The 21,175-nt window shown below is 38.9% G+C and overlaps 1 protein-coding gene across 6 annotated transcripts in view; it reads right to left on the reverse strand.

The window, feature by feature from the left end:
- znf827 (zinc finger protein 827) overlaps window positions 1–21,175 on the reverse strand; it is a 70,687-nt gene that overhangs the window by 19,579 nt on the left and 29,933 nt on the right. For 5 of the 6 annotated variants that reach the window (XM_079615906.1, XM_079615905.1, XM_079615903.1 and 2 more), the window contains exons 5-8: window positions 17,410–17,637; window positions 4,049–4,288; window positions 2,538–2,592; window positions 2,351–2,451 (exon numbers count right to left, since the gene is read on the reverse strand). In XM_079615906.1, the coding sequence (XP_079472032.1) occupies window positions 2,351–2,451; window positions 2,538–2,592; window positions 4,049–4,288; window positions 17,410–17,637 (624 nt within the window). The remainder of the gene's footprint in view (window positions 1–2,350; window positions 2,452–2,537; window positions 2,593–4,048; window positions 4,289–17,409; window positions 17,638–21,175) is intronic. The other variant, XM_079615904.1, reaches the window with a different exon arrangement.

Below are 21,175 nucleotides of genomic sequence, written 5' to 3' on the forward strand. Positions count from 1 at the left end.
CAAGATACTTTAAAGAATGTTTCAAATGTTTTTCGCCATATAATGAAATTCAATGACTTTCATAGTATTGACAAAAACCTTTGAGACATTCTTTAAAATATCTGTTCTAGGTGAGTAAATTATAATATAATTAACTATCCAGCTAGCTCTTCGTTCAGCCAGCTGGATGCAGGTTAGAATTCACAATCCTGACACAAAAAGGCATTGACGCTTAATTGAGACACTACAGCAACTACATCAATGCCTTGAAGTGGTTAATGATTTAATTAAAGTTATTAGAGAGAGATGAGACAGCCTCCGCAGTGATGCTGAAGATGACTTGGGGCAAGAGGCAAGGATAGAAGAGCATTGTTACGCACAAACACACACAAAATGACACAGACCCAATGAACTTAAGTATACCCGCAATTAAGTGAAAAATATCAAATTAAGATGTAAAAGCAGACAATGATGTTCATCTGATGCATATAAGTGCAACACAAAGGGGCTTTTTTATACAAAAATGATCAAATTGGGCATACAGACACACGCAAACAAACACTGATTAGGTTTATCTTTGGCATAAATACAAAACTATTTTAGAGCAATTCATTATTTTTCGACCACGGATTGTGCTGTTAAAAATAAAAAATTAGAGCTCTTTGTCTTAACTAAGGAGTGGGAGTTCCTACCCACACCGGGTCATAAGGTGTTAAGACTCTTAACAATGAAAACGCCAAAGAAAGATGGAGTAACAGAAAGAATTATAAAGAAAAAAGAGATGAAAAAAGATGGGCATGGGTCAGAGCCGCTCTTATGTGATTTGTGTACGTCTGCTTTGTGTCTGCGCGCAAGAATGAACGCATGTCTGAGTGTGTAGTGAATTAACTTTCACGCACCCTGGACACGAAAAACCCAATCATTTTTTCATTAACTGGTGTAGGGAATCGGGCCAGGCGAGCGCAAACTAATTACCCTTTGCCAGAGGGGCCAGTAGAGGGAGGCAGGGAGTGCCAGCTGCCCAGTGCAGCGGTCTCAAAGCTGGGTGGGAGCACGAGGGGCCTCTGTAGCCTCGCATTAGATGAGAGGGGCGGCTTGTGTGCATAGATCTATGTAGATGTGAGCAGGGTCCAAATTGAGCACCAAATCCACATAAAAATTACTTGTTGATGCGACAGTAGCTTTTGAAATCATATAGGGCCTACATCAAACTGTACAAATCAATGATACCAGACACATACAAATATTTACTAGAAACATGTTGGAATATAGATGTTTTGTTTATGAGTGGAATTATTGAATCAGTTTCATGAATCATGAGTTTCTTTCTCCAGTAGTTGTTGAATATATTTTGTGATTAGAGTTTTACATTGAACGTTTGCTGGTTCCCGCCTTCATCTTCCCAGAACGTGAAAATTTTTACAGTCATAAATATGCACAGGAAACACTGAATCCCAACAAACCCTAATAACCCTAACAAAAATAAAAACATGAAGAGATTTTTTTTTTATATACAGTGTCACGAGGGGATTTCGCACCGGAGGAACCTTTTCATAGTTCCTAGAACTATTTGCAGAAGTACCCGGATTTTGCCGTGTTCGCACCGCAGGAACTAGGGACGATTTTAGTTCTAGGAACTCCTTTTGGAGGAACTAAATTAGCTCCTAGCCTCCTACTTCAGATTAGGTTCTAAACCAGCACTATAGGAACTACCAGTGAAGTTAGTGTACGCTGATTGGCTGAAGGCATGCGAAACACCAGTGCCCGTCATTTAAAATAAAGCAGTGTACACCCACAGATTATAGCCTATTTATTTACTCCAGAAACTAACTCTACGAACATGGAAAACAGTGATAGATGGGCCTCTTAACCTTTAGGCTAAGGAGAAAATCCAACGCAACTTTGAGGGGACCGAGCCAAAAATCATTTTGTATTTCTGCTCAGCTAGCGACATTAGACATCAGCCACACGGCAAATACTTTTTCATATTCTGTCAACTTTCTTTGTGTAACAGATCTATCTAATAACGTATTAAACAGATCATAAACTAATGGAGAATGGGAGCGCTGGGTGTTCTTAGCGCCGTCAAAATAAAGGTCTGCCGCGCCGTCAAAATAAGTCACAACAACAAGTGCGGCTTACGTCACTTCACAGTTCCTACTGGCGGTGCGAATGCAACCAGGAAAATGTTCCTATGGGAACCTTTAGTTCTTGGAGAACCACCCTGGTGGCTAGTTCCTATAACTAAGTTTCTAGAACTACCCAGTGCGAAAGCCCTTATGGGCAGTAAGAAATATTTATGACCGGTTACTAGGTGTCAATTATGTACGCTGAATGAGTGAGGTGGCTGGTGCGGAGGAGAGGTTCTTACCTAGCTGGGCAACCCTGCTTGAAGATCCGGCTTCAGCTGGGGAAGAGCTCTTGGAGCGCGTGCTGAAAGGTGATTGTCTAAAGCGGTCGTCTAGGAAAGGGCTGTAAAATCACAAGCTACCATTAGATTCACTAAATGTGCAAAGCTAAATTATGGAAGCATAACAGGCGCACAACAGTAAACCTACCTGTGTATGCCGAATGATGCATTGTCTTTGTTTTCGTTTGCTTTACTTACTTTTTCTGAAAAAGAAAAACACAATGGAATTAAACTCAGAACCGGTTTTGTAATGTTGTACTTAAAAAAATAATTTACCACTAGTAGGAGTAAAAATGTTAATTTTCTTTAGTAAATATGTTTTTTTTTTTTTTTTTGTAGAACTATTTATTAATAAAGCTGACCAATAATCCATCCCTGATGAAAAAAAACAATCTTTGTTTTTGCTGGTAGACCAACATCCAGTTTCACCAATATTGCTATAAAATAGTTTGTTTCTAATAATAATATTTATTTGTTCATTTTAATCTTATAAGAATAATCTTATAATTCAATGATTTCAATAATTTTATAATAAAACAAATTGTACTTTATAGTCACAATTTCAGTTGATTTTATATTGTCAACCAGCCTAGACCAGTATAACATTCCAGTTTTCCAGTAAAATATACATTTACTTGAAACTGCATAAATATACTGAATATTGAACATATATTGAATTCTAATTTCCAACTGTTTTTTTCTTGTTTAAGAAAAAAAATCTAGCAAAACTTAGTGGGGTTTCATTTTTTTTAAGAACTCAATACATTTAAGATTATCTGAAAAGAAGTCTTAGTATATCACACAATTTCACAAATGTTCTTGTCTTTTCAGCAGGGATTGCAGTGGTTAGGTTTTAAAAAGACAAACTGCATTTAAAATATCAAAAGACAGAGGGCAAAAGAGAACAGTATCTCATGTCTGTCTGTCTATCTGCCTGTCTTTCTCTCTTCTGGTGGTCTGGTAATGACCTTGCTCCCTGGGTGGCACTTCCTAAGCCCCCTCTCCCTGACACCCTCTCGGTCACACGGCTCACAGAGGATGGAAGGGCTCTCTGCGTTGCCATGACGATGCTGCACAGGAGCAAGAGGGAGAGAGAGAGAGAGAAAGAGAGAGACAAGGGAAGTGTGTGCAACCGAGTGTGCTTGAGCCAGAATGTTTGAGAACAATCTGAGGGAGTCGAGGGTTGAGGGGTTATACATACACACTGTGCAGCTACACACCACTCCCAAGGGGTAGGGGGGGGGGAGGTGGTAGGGTGCGAATGGCGTGCGTGTGAGGTTTGTGCATGTATATATATATATATATATATATATATATATATATATATATATATATATGTGTGTGTATGTGTGTGTGGGGGGGGTGGGGGTGGTGAGTTTTTTGTGATCGGCTTCCGAGGTGCTAGATGGCATTTAAAGAGAGCCGTGGCTGGCAGCGAGGAGCGCTGGGGGCAGGTTTGTCTCTGCTAATCCTCAGAACGCTCTTGGAAGAAAAGCTCAATCCTGCCATCATTTAACACCACAAATATCCCTCTACTCTCTAGTGTGTCAGTGCAGCAATCAGAGAAGACGATGAAGAAGAAAACATGAAGACTGTTGCTGCAGAGAGCTCTTTTTAAAATGTACAGTCCACCCTGTTTTTTCTCTCATAGAGACTTACCAGACAATTTGAAAAGCAGCTCAGAGGCCATTTTGACTGATATGTCTTGGGAGAAGAGGTCATTTTGGGGGCGGGGCAAGGGATCTGGGAGGTTGACCATTGGTTCCTTCTTCTCACATGCCCCTGAAGTGCCAAAGCCCAGCAGATGAGAGGAGGGTGGGGCCAATTCTAGGGGTGGGTCCACTTCCATAGGCTCCGCCTTCACTATGACGTTCTGGATGCAAGCGTCTTTGTTATTCTCTGAAAACGCAAATTAAAAAGAAAGTTATTCCATTTGCAAATGACCATCATAACACTGATCTAATTAGCATTAAATGCTAAGAGATTTCAACAAGCAAAATTGTTAAACTTCAGCTTCAGACAAAGATTTCAAGTAATGAAAGCTTTTTGCAGAAGTGGCAGAACAATGAGTAGCCTATATTTGGCAACTGCATCACTGGTGCAGAGTCAGTGGCAGTCCTGAGGCGAGATCGGACATAAGGTGCTCGGGTGCCTCTGGATGCTCCTTGGAAAAAGTTACCACTAAGGTCTCAAGTCAATTTTGAACGAGACTGAGAAAAACAAAGAGCAACACAATCCCATGAAATTGTAGCCAATCCACCACAGGTGATAATATTTATTTATTTTAGTGTCCGTTTTCTATTGTAATATATTTAAAGATGTAATTTATTCCAGTAAAGTTGAGTTTTCAGCATTATTACTCTTAATGTCTTAGTCTTCAGTGTCACCTGATCCTTCAAAAATCATTCTAATATGATGACTTGGAACTAAAAAAAAAACATTTCTTATTAAATGTTGAAAACAGATCATTTTCATTTCATCAATGTCATTTTTATATTTCTTGGTCATAGAATGGGACATATATATATTTTTTTTATCATTACGTAAATAATGCATTCCATTTACTATGGAATTTTGACTCAACACAGTATTGTTTTATAATTTTTTTGCCAAAAATCATATATATTTTCTTGAAACTTTTATAAATTACTTCTACAAACAAACAAGAACAAAACACTAAACTTGGTTAAGGTATTTATCTGATAAAATATTTGGCAAAAAAGGAAAACAACAGATTTGGTAACACTGGTCCAATTCTCACTATTAGCTAGTTGCTTATTATCATGCATATTAATATGATTTGGGCTGATTATTATTACGTATAAAGCACATATTAATAATACCCTATTCTGCATGACCATATTCTTCATCCCTTAATCCTACCCAATACCTAAACTTAACAACTACCTTACTAACTATTAAAAAGCAGTAATTAGGAGTTTACTGAGGCAAATGTCATAGTAAATAGTGAGAATTGGACCCTAATCTAAAGTGTGACCACAGGTTTTATTTTACTAAGCTTGCTTGAAAAAGCATACACTGACTACAACATAATCAGTTATTACTATTTAATTGGTTATCTCTTGTTTTTGCATGTGTTCATAATTTCTTTGTCATTACGTGATGACATATCCCATAGAAAGTCCAATAGACATACAGTTAGGGAAGGACCTGTGCCATATAGGGTCTCTTTAATTGGACCAGTAAACACCCTGGCAATAGCATAGAAATGTCCTGTAATCACCCACATTTTCTGCATTATGCTAAACCAAGAAGCAAGATTTTGTAACATTTAAGCCCCCTGGCCTTAGGAAACGTAGACATCAAACCACTGTCATGTGCAACATATTTAAATTTGAGCCTGGTAGTCCGCATTGTGACTCATTTGATTTTTAAACTGCTACAGAGACAAGGGCATCATTGAGATAAGGCTTTTACCAAAGGCGGGTCAAGCTGAAGCAGATGTCTATAATTTGGCTTAAAAAAGGGGGTTTAAAATCTGGTCAAAATGACTCAGAATGTGTTTTTTTTTACTCACTGCTGAAGGCTAAGCCAAAGCCAAAAAGAAAGAGAACAAAACAAAGTACCTCCTTCAAATACAATCAATTCCTTGTCCATCTCTTAAAAAAAAAGAAAAAGAAGAAGATACGTAGTGCCAATCCAAAAAATGCTACATTTTGGCTGGCTACCTGGTGCTTTGTGTTTTGTTTTTGTACATTTGAAGTCATAAAGTGCAGTGGTTTCAATGAGGGTTGAACTTGACAGCATATTTACAAACTTCTAAAGGTTTCAAGAATTTCCTATGGTTAGTCAAAAAAAAAAAAAAACACGCAAGCGCCACGACAGGGCAAACAAGACAGACAGTCAGTGAGCTCATAGGAACTCCACAGTTCTTTTAATCAAAACCAGCTCTTGTAAACTCACTCAGCCTTTCTGATATAGAAAAACAAAGAGGTCTGCTCCCTGCGTTCGAATCTGAAAAAAGCAGGGTAGGAAAACGTTTAGCCTGTTCTTCTTATCAGATCAGACGCCTGACAGTATGTACAGCTGAGCGGTAGATGGCATATGCTTCTCAGGGTTGACCACACTGGATCAGACAGCTGGGGAGAGAGGCCGAGGGGGCATAATCATACGAAATTTGTCTGGCCGGAGACGAGGGAGCAAGAGATTGTGGGTAGGCCGGGTGACCTCCACCCCTCCTGTTAACAGCGAGCGTTATTGGGCAGGGTCTGTCGGAGTGTTGTTGTCTGGCTCTGACCTAGATAGTGTGTGAGTACAGTGTATGTTTACAGTGTCTGAGCGTGTGCAAGAGTGTGTATGGGTTTGTGAGTGTGTGAGTGTGTGTTTGGGGGGGGGGGGGGGGGGGGGGGGGTCAGTAGTGTGCCCAGGTGTCAGGAGCTGGAGGAGGCAATGGCACACGGGGACACTGACAACCACTAGCCCGTTAATCCCTTAATAAAGTGCCTGGAGCCAGATTGAGGACCGGGGTCATTTAGGGGACACGCAGTCTCACAACACACACACACAGCAATGCACTCTCGAACTGGGTTCAGTGACGTCAGTAACTACTTTCAAATGCCTTTGTTAACATGTACTGTACGTAGAAAGAGTGATGTAGAGAGCGGGTCACTAAGAGGAAGAGAGCACAACTCTAATCGGCAGTGTTTTGAAAGCATCGAAAATAGCCAGTGTGTTAGATATGCAAAATTATCATGAGTAAATAAATATGCAAATACAGAAAGGAAAATACAAACAAACACACACTGAAAGCGCACTAGTGCGGGGAGGTTAAACCAAGGCTGACCAGTGTCAACTATCTGTTTAGCCATCTGGTCTATCAAAGATTCCTGCCTGTTAAATCTCTCCTGTGAGCTCTGACAGTCTTACACCCAGTGCAGGTTCATGGAAAACAAATAGAAGACACATCGATTCGGTGGACAAGTGGTTAGCACATGTGCTTCAGACCTGTTGAGTTTGGCTGCTCATTTGCTTATTCCTCGACATCACAACGAAATTGGTGCAGTTTTAAATTAAGCCCTTAAAATCTCCAAAACTCATATTCTCCATGGATGTTTGCAGTTTCAACAACTGTACCACGTCTCTTTTGGTTGCACGGGATGTGAACACATTTGTTTTATTTCTTTGGTCAAGAAAAAGTCGGAGTGTACAATATGCGCTTGAATCCGAAGTAAAGGATGCTTTCCTTTTACATTTCACAGATGCACACTTCAATAAGCCAAAAGAGTGCAGGTTATGGTGTTTACATGCCAGGAGAAATCAGGGTAATGGGAAAAAATCTAACTGTGTCGATCGGTTTATGCTTAAGCCATTTATGACCCCAAGCCGATAAAGGAAAATGATTTAATGCATTTACATGACCACGTCCACGCGCATTGTAGGCTTAAGCATAATAGGTTTAAAGAATGTGTATGCAAATGCATGATTTCCTGTCTCTGACAACGAAAGATGGGGGAAGGAAAAATGAATACAAGGTATTTTATTTTTACATTTCATTATTATTACATTTCGGTAGTAGTACGTTTCTTACTTGAATGGAACTGATAGACCTATTATACCTGAACAATTACTGTTTTGTTTTATTTGCATCTTTGTTTTACTGTATTTGTCTTATTGTTTGTAATTTGATTATTATTAAAATATATATTATATATAGTGATCATGATATAAAATTACTCAAATACGAATTTGGTCATATTGCCATATCTGTCACCCCTAACTGATGCAGTTTTAAACTGTCTGTAGTTAAAAAAAAAAATCAGTATCAAGATGTTAGGTTAAAATTAATATGACTTCACATTTCTGTCACGTTCAAGGCAATGATCGCACGACACAGGAAATTCAATAACAAAGTCTTACTTGGAAACACCCAGGAGAATACAGGAATCAATCTCATACAACATTACCACAACACAAAAACAAACATACCGTACAAAGGACTGAGGACTAAAGGTCTTAAATACCAGTACACAGTTAACAAAGGAACTAAATGAATCACAGGTGAATGTAATCAGTCACTAAAGAAACTAACTAGCAAACAGAACTCAGGTAGAGCAGAACAGGGAGCCGAATGAAAAAAAAAAAACGAAACCAAAACCGAATAAAACTGTTACAATTTCCTTTAAGTCAGCTTTTTGCTATTACTCTTCATTTTAAATAATACTTTATTGTTCATTTTTACATGCAGTTTCTCAGTTAATTTGGGCTCAAGCTAACTGCTTCTATAATAAAAGTTATCAATAAAATTAGGAAAAGGAAAATGAGGAAAATGCTGCTAAAAATAGCTTTAGACAGCATTTAGCATGTCACACCACAGGACATGTAAACTTGAAAACAGGATTTCATGTCAACTACCTATAATTATATTGTGTCATCTTTCACCCACCAGTATTTCTACGTCAAACATTTCAGAGGCGTCATATAAAAAAGCGATGAAGGTTGGTGACAAAGACATGCGTCGCAGACTTCATCACCCTCATTTAGACAATGAAGGCATGAATCAACCATCGTTGGCACCGCATTCGTTTGGCATACTAAACAATTTGACAGCCTCAAAGCATTAGTCATTCAACACATGCAAACCCCACTTGTCACATGCACTTTGATGCACTGTACAGTAGCCTGAGAATATGAATTTGGAGATGAGACCGTGAGAGAGAGAAAGGGAATTGATGCACACAGAAGAGATGCAAATAGGGAAAGGAGGTGGAATCGTGATGAAGCAGATGAAAGAAAGATAGAAATTCGGGATTGGTTACAATGTTTGACAAGTGAACAGTCAATTAGGCAGTTTAGTCTTGAAAAGATTGCTTTAAATGTATTGCATTTTACAGTACCACTGGCCTTTAAGGCAGATTAGTTGGCTAGAGGTGCACAGAAAAGAAACGACGAGAGTTAAAGAGGAAGAAAGAGACTGAGAGGGTGAGACGGAGGTGGAGGAGGATAGAGAATGAGGTTGTCATTCTGCACTACGTCTCCTCTGGCCCGACGGAAAGGATGACCTGCTTAGACACGAGGTGAAAAGTTCAGTTGCTTCAAAGAGGTCCAGAGCAACCGCAACCCGCAAAGAGACAAGGGAGAGCTGATCCCAGACCAGCGGCCGAACAGCCTCTCAATAATTCAGCACATCATGATGCAACACTCACCTCAGCTCAGCCAGAGAGAGAAAGCAAGAGAGAATCAGTGCTCCACATGCCCCTGAAGAGGCTACTGGATGGATGCCGGGTTGTGCGTGATGCAGGAAATGGTCAAATGGTTGTGCAGGCTTCACAGTGATTTCATTTCATGTGGAGGTGTATCTTCACTCTAGATGGTGAAAAGACTGTCTTTTTGCAGTCGTAAAATACATGCGGGGTAATCTTTTAAGCTGGGGATGGGTAAAGGTGGTCTACTAGTCATGATTCAACAACCAAGTAGTCAATTGTTTGAGGGGTTTTCCTTTTTTGGTATGGAGCATTTAACGGTCATGGTTGAAGTGATGAATTTTGTAATGCAAGCTCTTTGAGAAGGTTTCACTGTGTCTATAGTTTGTTATGTTAGTTAGATGTTTGACAATTTGTATAGTAAAAGCCTCTTTAAGACATTGTGTTACTAAATGCATCTTTTTTATAGCCTCAAAGCACAACTTTAGTAACAAAACCAACAAATCCAACCTTCAACAAAAAATTTCATTATAATTACTGTTTGGATTTTGGACCTGCTGTAAGCAATGCTTTTTATTATTAAGCATAATCCGTAGGTATTCATGGTTTGAGATGATTATTATGAGATAAATCTAGCCCATTTGTAAAAAGGTTGAATATTTGCCAGTTACTCTGTTAGAGAGTTATTATATGTTGTTGCATTCAACATATGCCATTTCTTAATAATGAATGAACTATACATGCAAACGAATGTCTTTGGCCATTGTGTAACTGCTGATTTTTCAGTGTTTCATGCCACAACTTCCTTTAAATCAAATAGTCCAGAGGTTCTGAGACTTTTCAGGCCAAGTACCACCATACAGGCATCACCTAGTCACCATCAATGATGACCCTAAAAATATTTCAGCATTGGTCAATTAGAAATCTTTTCAGCATTGGTCAATATGAGATCTTTCATAATTGCATATTCTTACAAATAATCATCTCATCTTTTGACTGGCTCTTTGCAATGGAAGAGCCCTGAAAAAAAACATTTGCACATTTGTAAGTTTTGCAATCAAATTCAAACCCCCTAATACCTTATAATTAAATGTAATCTTTAAACTTTCTCCATCTATTTAGAAGCAATTGAACTGCTCTGTCTGGTTTCATTATTGATGTCCTGGTCAAAACAGTGCGGAATCCAGAGTTTTTCACAGAGTCAAAAGCAGACCGCTCTTTAAACTCACCAGCTCACAAACTTTAAGGTCAAACAATAATATTTCACCTTTTTGTCGATCGCCTCAGTTTTTGGCTGATCCCTATTTTTGCACAATAATAAAATAGACAATATACTGTGCAAATGTGTAGGGTCATGTTGTGTACTACCTGATGGCATTCCACCATTTGAGACCCATTGGACTCATCAATAAGGTGTTTTTCACATTCCTTTTTCAAACTACACTCCTAGATGCTGATTTTTCCAATGCTAAAAAAAAGATGTCGCTGTCAAAATACATTTCTTGAGCTCATTGGATTCCAGCTCAACTAATTCCAATTTTGAGGTGGGATTTGTGAGGTCATGGTCACTCATCAGCCTACCGCAATATCACTAGATGGCAAGGCTCCTGTTGTTTTACTGCTGAGCTCTGTATGATGCCTCTAATTGGCTTTCGGTATAATAACAAAGGCCAAGAACCTGGCAGAAAAGATGAAGAGATGACCAGGTCAAGAAACAATTCCCTTGAGAAAAAGCAGCAATTTTATGTATCTCTACCCGTAGGGACACATACAGGTTGCGTTGTGGAGGATGAGAGGATGGCAGTCCTCTCTTAGGTCCTGTGTGCCCCCCCGGTGCAGCACCACATCATGGTCCATCTGTTGAAACTCAGGAACCATCAGTGCAGAGGGACTAACACGGCAGTGGTAATTAGCCCCAGGATGCAAACAGCTACCATCAAACAGATGTGGGGGAAGTCGACACATTGTTAACTGGTTTTAATGGGGGGTGGGTGGGGGAGGTGACCTACTTTTAATCGTGTGATGCAACACCTCAAAAAGGGAAAGCTGCTATCTACACTGTTAACCCCCCCCCCCCCCCCCCCCACCCGCCAAAAACTTACTCATGTCTTGTCAGTGCTTCCATTCAAATCCACTTTAACTTTCTCCTTGTTTTTTGTCAATCACTAGTCAACCAGGATCCACCTTTCAGATGATGTGACCATGAATTTAACATGTGAACAATCCCCTTGGAGCAATCTGGGAATAAGTTTTGTGATGGTATTGCGCCTTGAAAACCAATCACATTGCAGCCTTGACATCATTGAATTTCTTTTGTGCAATAGTCATTCACTGTTTGCAGATACCATAAAAGGAATGAGAGGTGCCGTAAACTGAATCCCAAGGTTGCAAAATTGTCCGTGATTTCTCTTATTAAACAGCATTTCTTTCCAAAGTAAACTCTAAAAATAGATCAATCCAAAATTAATGTTTAATGGTAAACATGTTGAAGATTTGGCAATAGGCTTTTGATTAAAGGGGTGGTTGAGTATGATTTCACTTTTCTAACTTTAGTTAGTGTGTAATGTTGCTGTTTGAGCATAAACAAGATATTTGCTTTTAAAGAAAAGGACTACAACAAACGGCCGGTAGGGACTACACAACATTCCTTCCGGGTTAGTGACATCACCAACCCTAACATTTACATAAACCCCGCCCCCGGGAACACGCAGTACATGTTGAGCCGAGAAGAGGAAAAGTTGTTGTATAAGAGTACATTTGTGAGTCAGCTCAAACTTTATCATCCATCTTTTCACATGCAATAGAAAGTCACTCTGTGTGCATCTCACAACAGTTCCTATACGAGGCAGAAAATCCTAATTGAAACTCCACATCAGCAACATAAATTCATCAACTAACCATTCAGAGACGCCTTGTTGCATTCTACATGTTGTCACTTCTTCTTGAGTCTCTCCATCTTTGTCTGACTCTGTTTTAACATTAAAGGCAGAACAGTTTCTGTCATTTTAGTGTGTCTGCCTGAGGTAATCACAGCTGCTAACACACACAAGCTCTTGAAACCCCGCTCTCTGCAGTAGCTCATTTGCATTTAAAGGGCCAGGCATAAAACGGTGCGTTTTTGCAAACCCTCAAAAAGTGATAACTTTAACATGCTATATAAAAATATCTGTGGGGTATTTTGTGCTAAAACTTCACACACACTCTGGGGATATCAGATATTTATTTTACATCTTGTGAAAAGGGCATTTTACCACCCCTTTAATTAAATGATAAGCTTTTTCCCCACAAAAGCAGCATAGTGAAGCCTCTCTTCCATTGACATTTATTTTTAAATAATTCTGCGTACCAGTGTTATGCTTTTCTTGCTAACCTTGGGAGGCTTGCCTTAAAGCGGCTTTGATTTGGTCCGCCTGTTGAGTTGAGTATACATAGGACCCCAGTGGGTAGCCATTTGTAATACCCTATCAAACAAAAATGAATATGCATAAAAATGTGTCATTGAGTTATGTAGGGTAAAGACTAAGCTAGTAGGCTAATCAGCAGGTGGTGTGCTAAGCTAGAATGCAGAGCAGTTAGCTTGCAAAACCTAAGCTAACTAAAAAAAAATCTTCACAAAGAACGAGAAATTTCACAATCAAAACACAGGAGTATGGAGGGAAACATGGAAGAAAAAATAGATATCATGGCAATGAATTTGTTCCCTCATTTTAGTTAAATCATGGCCGTGTTGTCCTAATTCATTCTCTCACTTTTGTTAAATCATGGGCATGCTGTTCTTATTCTCTTGTTTTAGTGAATGAGAAAGCATGACCACATAGTACTAATTTGTTCTAATATGTACTCATTCGCATTCACATATCAGATCAGAAAAGCACTTATAATTGAAAAAAAAAAATATCATTTTGGATTAGGGAGAGCTTTATTATCCCAATAAGGCGGTATTTATTTAATAATTTTATTAAAAATAATAATTTACACTATGTTATTATTGCATACCGTTTAATGTACAACAAAACTGAGGTGCAAATAGTATCTGCCACTATTTATAAGTATAAATAGCATCTACCATTTACACTTATTGCAAATAAAATACTCCTATTTTTACAGTATAAATAGAAAATATCGCTATTTTGACTAAGTGTAAATAGCATATTGCTAAGAAAATATGCTATTTTTTACTAAGTGTAAATACCATGTATTGTTATTTGCCCTTAGTGCACTTGTCTTAGTGAAAATACCTGCTGCGGTGCTGCCTTCTTTTATATTTAGAACGATTTTTAGAACTAGCGATATATCTTTATAATAGTCCTTGGTGTGAATGTTAAAATGTAATTTTAATAAAAAAAAATAGACTTTTTAAAGTCTTCTAAAGTTGACCTCTAAAATATTGAAACAGGTTTAATTTGGTAATATCATGCCCGGGAAGCTAAATGTTCTACTTCTCGCTGCCATTTCAGCTGATATTCTACATTGCCGTCTGTTGTTTTTAGAACAATGCAATGGTGAGCAAGTCAAGTATAAACAGTGAGCGCAGAGAGTTGAATGCGCAGCCTGAGTTTGCGGAGATTCGCACAACAGTGCCAAGTGAAACTATACACAAACACTACAGTACACAACCCCCATTGCATTTCACGTAAAGCCATGTTAGATGGCCTTCAGAAGAGTGAGGGGGTTACTGAGACATCCTCGGTCAGCAGGGCAGTGTGCTTATGAGCAAATGAGCCAGACGGAGATGACCTTCCCCTAAATGACCTCTCAAGACTGCACCACTGCATCACACACAGAAGACCACAGACGATGTCATTGTTTCCATGGCATTGATCCCCAGCCTGCAGCTAGCGGAGCGCAGCTATTTAGATCCACTTGGTTGCATGTCTGCATGCCGCTGTGGCTGCGCTGAGAGAGATCTGTGAGGCCATGTCGTGTAAAACTGCTTCAGCTTGACAACAAACAGGCTAATTGGTCCCTGTTCCTGGCCTCTGGAGACAGAAAGAGAGAGAGAGAGAGGCTGAGGAAACACATCCTGGAGGTGGGGTGAGCGGGTAAGAGGCTCTTGCTCGTAGTAGTTCTAATGTGGGAAGTCACGGAGACCTCTCAATGAGCTTTACGCACACACACATACTGCTCAAAAACAACGTGAGTGAAGCATACTCTCTCGCTTTCTCACGTCTTAGTGTTTTCCATACTCGTATATGCTCGGTTCTCTAGTTCACACTTTCACTTTCACTCACTCTCAGGGGAAACGTGACCTGGGGCTGTGCAGTCAGGAAGCACACGTGTTAAAACCAGCTCTCTCTTGGCACGGCTGAGTCACGCTGAAGTGTAAGGCATCATGGGGAGGGAGCAGCAGCAGCTGGTGTGTGGTGCCCGTCAAATACGCTGCTTTAGAGTGAATCACTCCCTATCATCCTCTGTAATGGACTACTCTAGATCTCTCTCTCTCTCTCTTTGGCAAGTGCTTTTCTCACTCAGTTTCTGTTTGTTTCTCTCTTTCTCAAGCCCTTTTATTACCTTGCAATCACGTCTAAAACCCCATCTCTGTGTGATCTCACAATTATTGTTTCTCAAGACCTGATTTATAAAGAACGATAGGGTTACACAAAAAAGGAATTGGTCCGATTGGTTGCCGCCGAACCACGTCATAGCTCATTACCATAAAGTTGACCTGGCTTCAACTCTCCTCGCCGCTCTCACAGTCCAAGACGCGCCGCGCTGCCCTCGCCGCGCGTCGCTGATCATTGCATTTTTTTTTTTTTTTTTTTGCCTTTAATAAAAAACATTTAAGGGATAGTGCACCCAACAATTAGAATTACCCCATGTTTTACTAACCCTCAAGCCATCCTAGGTGTATATGACTTTCTTCTTTCAGACGAATACAATCGGAGATATATCAAAAAATATCCTGGCTCTTCCAAGCTTTATAACGGCAGTGAATGGAGGACGAGATTTTGTAGCCCAAAAAAGTGCATCCATCCATTATAAAAGTAATCCATACGGCTCCACAGGGTTAATAAAGGCTTTCTGAAGCGAAGAGATGTGTTTGTGTAATAAAAATATCCATATTTATAAACTAAAATAACTAACAGACGGCCGTATGCATCGATTTACGGCGGAAGAGTAACCCCTGACCTGACGCATGACGTATTGAAGAACGCGGAAGCTCAGAGTATAGCGCAAAACAAAACACCAGTTTTTTAAAGAGAAATGTCGAGGATTACGAGGATAGCGAAGAGGATAGAGAAGAGGAGCTTGAGTTTGAAGCTCAGTTCTATTTGTTTGAATCGCGAGAAGAGTCAAAGCTTACGCTACTCCTAAAATGCGTTAAGTGTTACTCTTTTCGTGTAAATCGACTTGCGTAGGCCGTCTGCCGGAAGCTAGTTATTTAAGTTTTTAAAGTTTTAAATATGGATATTTTTTGCTTCAGAAGGCCTTTATGACACCCTGGAGTTGTATGGATTACTTTTATGATGAATAGATGCATTTTTATGGACTTAAAACAAGGCCTGCCTGTCACCACCAATATAAAGCTTGGAAGAACAATGATATTTTTTATTATAACTCCGGTTGTGTTCGTCTAAAGGAACATAGTCATCTCTTCTCTGATGATGTTTACACTGGCAAGATTTGAGGTTTTACCCAAATTTATGTCACAATAGGGGAAAAAAAATCATGTCGATTTTAAGGCTATCAATATTAGGTGAGGGAATCTCTCATGATTCAATTCTGGATTCTGATTAATTGAGTGACTCAAATGATTCCTGAAACATTTACATTTTCTGTTATTGATTACTCTGCAGTACAAAGGCAAAACAGTGACTACAGATTTTGTCAAAATTGAGTTATGATAGGAATTAGGTCTCCAGTTAAAAATGTAACATGATTTGGATTCAATTTTGTTCAGTTCAGAATCATTATGCGTTGACTAATCCATTTAGTAACCCAGCTCAAAGTAATATAAAAAAATGAAATAGCACTTAATTTTTTGGAGCTTTGGCTTAGTGGTACATATGGTCTGACACAGTGCTCATGTGAGTGAAGCATGTTTAATTATGGCTGGCAACGCTATCATGTTTTATCATACACTCTGTACTTTGTTATCAATAAAGCATTTTTTCCACAAATAATCACTCCAAAACTTCCATCTTCCAGAGTCCATTTCAACCACATTTATACACAAAGTGTATGTGACAACAAAATACTTTTTAGTCCTGAACTTTTTTCAATCCCCTTGTATTGTAGAGTTCAAATAAAGATTGGACCAGCGGCCCAAAACAGCAATCAATGGGTTTATTTTGGCAGAGGACTGACCAGGATAAAAAGCACATTGACTGAACAACATGAAAAGGAATTGACCCTCTTCCTTCTGCCCAGAAAACATGAGTGGAATGGACAGCAGCAAGTCGGATAGGGAGGAAAAGAAAGAAAGAAAGAAAGAAAGAAAGAAAGAAAGAAAGAAAGAAAGAAAGAAAGAAAGAAAGAAAGAAAGAAAGAAAGAAAGAAAGAAAGAAAGAAATACAGACAAAACTAAAGACAAAACTAAAGACAAAATTTACCGACAAACAAGAGCAAATTTAAACGAATGCTGGATTTTATGATGACCTGACAGTGTTTTACATAATTTTACATAATTATTCTATAACCTTTGTTGTACTGTTGCATTAAGATTATTCTAAATATGACCCAAGCAATGTGTCAAAGGAAAGATACAGAGAATGTAAAGCACACACATCTCTCACACACACCCACTCACTCAATCCTCTGGCCTTTGAGTTTCCTCAACAGTATTCGTGAATTCAACCGCTGAAAAGGCATGCCTGAAAATACACACATGAGCACATGAACCAAAATGCATCTGCTGACCTGAGAGCTTCATAAGCAGTTCAGAAGCCACTTTGACGTTGATGTCCTGGCTGAGTAGGATTCTCTTCCCCAACATCGGACTCCCCTCCTCTCGCTGCTTGATGGCCCCTGGGGGTCCTTCTTGGCAGAAGCTGTAGCTGGGTCCTCTCTGAGAGCTCAGGGGCTCTTCCGCCTGGGGCTCCTCCTTGACATAGAATGAACCCTTTAGGGCCTCCTTCTGGTTCGCTGCTGTGGGGCAAAAAAAAAAAAGAGAAGCGAGGGTTTTGAGAACTACGCCCATGTTTTTGTTGATATTTTAATGTTAAATGTTAATGTTAAAGGATATCATCCTTTGAAAAAAACGGGACTATATTCCATGTCTTCTGAAGTCATGAGATAGCGTTCTGTAAAGAACAGACCCAAAAAGTGTGTTCTGTGGTAAAAATGAAACCATACAGGTTTGGACAAATATGAGGGTAAACAAATTATGACAGACATTTCCTTTTTTGGGCAACTCACCATTTAAAACAAGTTATCTGAACATTGTCATTTATTAGTTAGTCAAGTTTAAGCATCAATGCAGAAGATGATTTTAAGGTTTATATATATATATATAGGCTATATATATATATATATATATATATATATATATATATATATATAGGCTATATATATATATATATATATATATATATATATATATATATATATTCACTTGAATTAATAATCCTTTTTAGCAGTCTGTCTTTAGCTTCTCAGAAAGGATACCTTCTGAGAAGACAAGATAAATAGATTAAGAAGCAATAGGATAAATTGTCTTTTCGGATTTCATGGACATGATCTAGATTTGGCCCAGCAGAAACTATTTTTCAGGCATTTTTAAAATGAATATGGACTATGTTCTTTCTGAATCATCAAACAGTGGGAACATCTAACAGTGTGTTTAAGCTGACTGTCTGTAATTGTAAAGAAAATGATTAGTAGTGATATATTTCTTCTATATTTCTGGCCAGTTTAGATGAAAGTAAGACACATTTCTTTTCTCACTCAATATGCTATAAAAGTGGGACATTTCTAATCAGGCTTTAATGAATAATTAATATTAAGACATAGAGCCCCTTCTTATCAGTGCCAAGAACAGAACACAGGCCATTGGTTCTTTCTGACTCACTTTTATATATATATATATATATATATATATATATATATATATATATATATATATATATATATATACTCATCTAATGATATGTTCTTTCCCTAACATTATTGATAACCTTTTTGCTATTTTCTTTTTAACAAAAAAAAAAGTAATACATTTAGTCCATGCTAAAAACATGCACTACCGTTCAAAAGTCTGTAGTCAATAAGATGTTTTAAATGTTTTTAATCTTTATTTTTAATGTTTCTTTTATGATCACCAAGGCTGCATAATTAGATTTTAAAAAAATGCAGTAAAACAGACATCAATTAAATGCATCTTTGGTGAGAACTTCATTTCTTTCCAAATGTTTGTTCCAAAACAGTTGGGTTTAGGGGGGAAAACAATGAAATCCATACACCTATTATCCAAAACACCTGTACAAGGAATAATCAATCAGTCAAAGGTCAAATGAGTTTAAGTGAAGGGTTACAGTACAAAATGTGCACTGCGGTAAACCAGAAAGTGTTCATGGTGCATATAATGGATCAAACTAAAAGCCTTTGAATTTGCAATATGACTCGGTGTGCGCCTGTGCAGACTCCTTTTTGTTTCTATTTAGATTTTAATTAAAACATGATTTAGCAAATTCATTAAACATTTTCCTTGTGGATATTGTTGGCTGGTACCCACAATGCATGTGATTTCAGGTTTTAATATCCTTTTAGGGACATTTGTTCCTCAAAACACAACACAATCACACACACGCACATGCTTGTTTTGTATCTTCGTGGGGACTTTCCTTCGACTTTGATTGTTTTTATACTGAGCTGATGATACTTTCTATTGATTCAATATGTTATTTATCCTATAGAAAACAATTGTAGAACTAGTCTGTGTACTATAAAAGCCAGATGTGTTTTTAGGCCTCATGGTCTACGTGACTGTGACAAAGATCAGGCGTATCTAGGAAGTTCATGTGGCCACTGAGCAGTTTTTGCTTAGTGGGGGATTTTTAGTAAACCACAGGTGGCTGTGAAAGAATAAAACCACTATTATGAGGTGAAATACTGTCATGTCATGTGAAGGCTTCTCGACTCTGAGAGGGAGTAGATTGTCCTTGGAAAATGCTACAGTATATCATGCTTCTGATAAAGGGTTGACCATCAATTGGCAGGCTTCCACAATTAGTGAGAAAGGCAAGAGATGAAAGACTTAATTGTATGAAACAGGAAGGGTGAATCTTGCCAGAGAATTAAGTCAGTTGGTTACTGCGAAATAACAGATAAGAAAAAGGTAGAGACAACTTCAGATGTGGCGGCCATCATCTCGGATATGTTGCTTTGTTCATGAAAGTCTTATTTTGACGTCTGGAATTCTGCCTCTTGAGCTTCATTTGCAAGAAAATGAAGACATTTTTCCACAACACTATAACCTAATTTAACTTTTTTTATTTACATGCCATTAAATTACAGATTTCTGCTGCGTGACTGTTTCTAATACAACGGCTGAGGGAGGGATGTCAAATTTGACATCTTTGTCTCTTATGACCAATGTAATCTGTCTCTCAATATATTTTCTTCTTTTGGAAAGTCATAAAAATGCTGTCATGGGTTTTATATTTGCTGTTGTTTCCACTCACCAAGTTTACCCCAAATATGACGACTTCCGCTTTTGAGAACCTTGGAAATGTAAAAAGGGTCAATCTTTGAAGTTTTCCGTGTGGAGACCGTTGGCTGGTCCCCACAATGTAGCTGATTTCATGTACTATAATTGTGGGTGCGCGCACACGCACGTTTCAATTTTATAGAGAATTATTTTTTTTACTGTATATTCCATCCACTAACCCTACCCATTACAAAAAAACTTTTTGATTTTCAAAAAACATCACTTTTCCTCAAACAATGTCCCAACAAGGACAATGATTTCAGACTTGCCATCTTTGTGGCCATAACGTAGGGAATAATAGGGCCACACACACACACACACACACACACACACACGCACGCACGCACGCACACACACACACAATCTCCATTTACTGTACATGATTTGACACACATTCACAATATCATATTTGTTCTACTTATGTCTGATCTTCATATCACACTATCCTCTCCTGTTCTGTCAGTCTTTTCCACTTAAGCGCCTGCCCATTCTTTTCCCTCCCTCCCTCTCTCACTGTTCCTCCTTTCCTCTCTCACTGTTCCTCCTTTCATCTCCCTTACAGATCAGCAGTGATCACTCACCCCTTCTGTCTCTACCACACTCCCCTCAGCAGTCATCTGATCCCCCCCCCCCCCCAAATCCAAGTACATACACCATCCATAACAGCGCTGACCCTTCTCATCAATCTACACGAATTGACCACCGCCTCACTCCGATGACTCTGATTAATGGTGACGTGGAACTGCGACATCACCGAAGGTAAAGTCAGGTTAGGGGACAGGACACGACTATGAGCTAAAGATCGTCAGGAGCCATTGGGAGAGTTTGTGACCTTCACGTGAAGAGTGCAGGCGGTGAACGAGGTGGTGGCGGGGGTGGTGTATGTGGTGGCACCGGCTGGAAATGTCACCAGTCAGATGTCAGCGGACGGACTTAGCGTGGTCCGGTCAGCACCTGGAAGGGCATCCTCTAATTAAG

The sequence above is a fragment of the Phoxinus phoxinus genome (assembly GCF_949152265.1).
Source record: "Phoxinus phoxinus genome assembly, chromosome: 6".
Taxonomy (NCBI): Eukaryota; Metazoa; Chordata; class Actinopteri; order Cypriniformes; family Leuciscidae; genus Phoxinus; species Phoxinus phoxinus.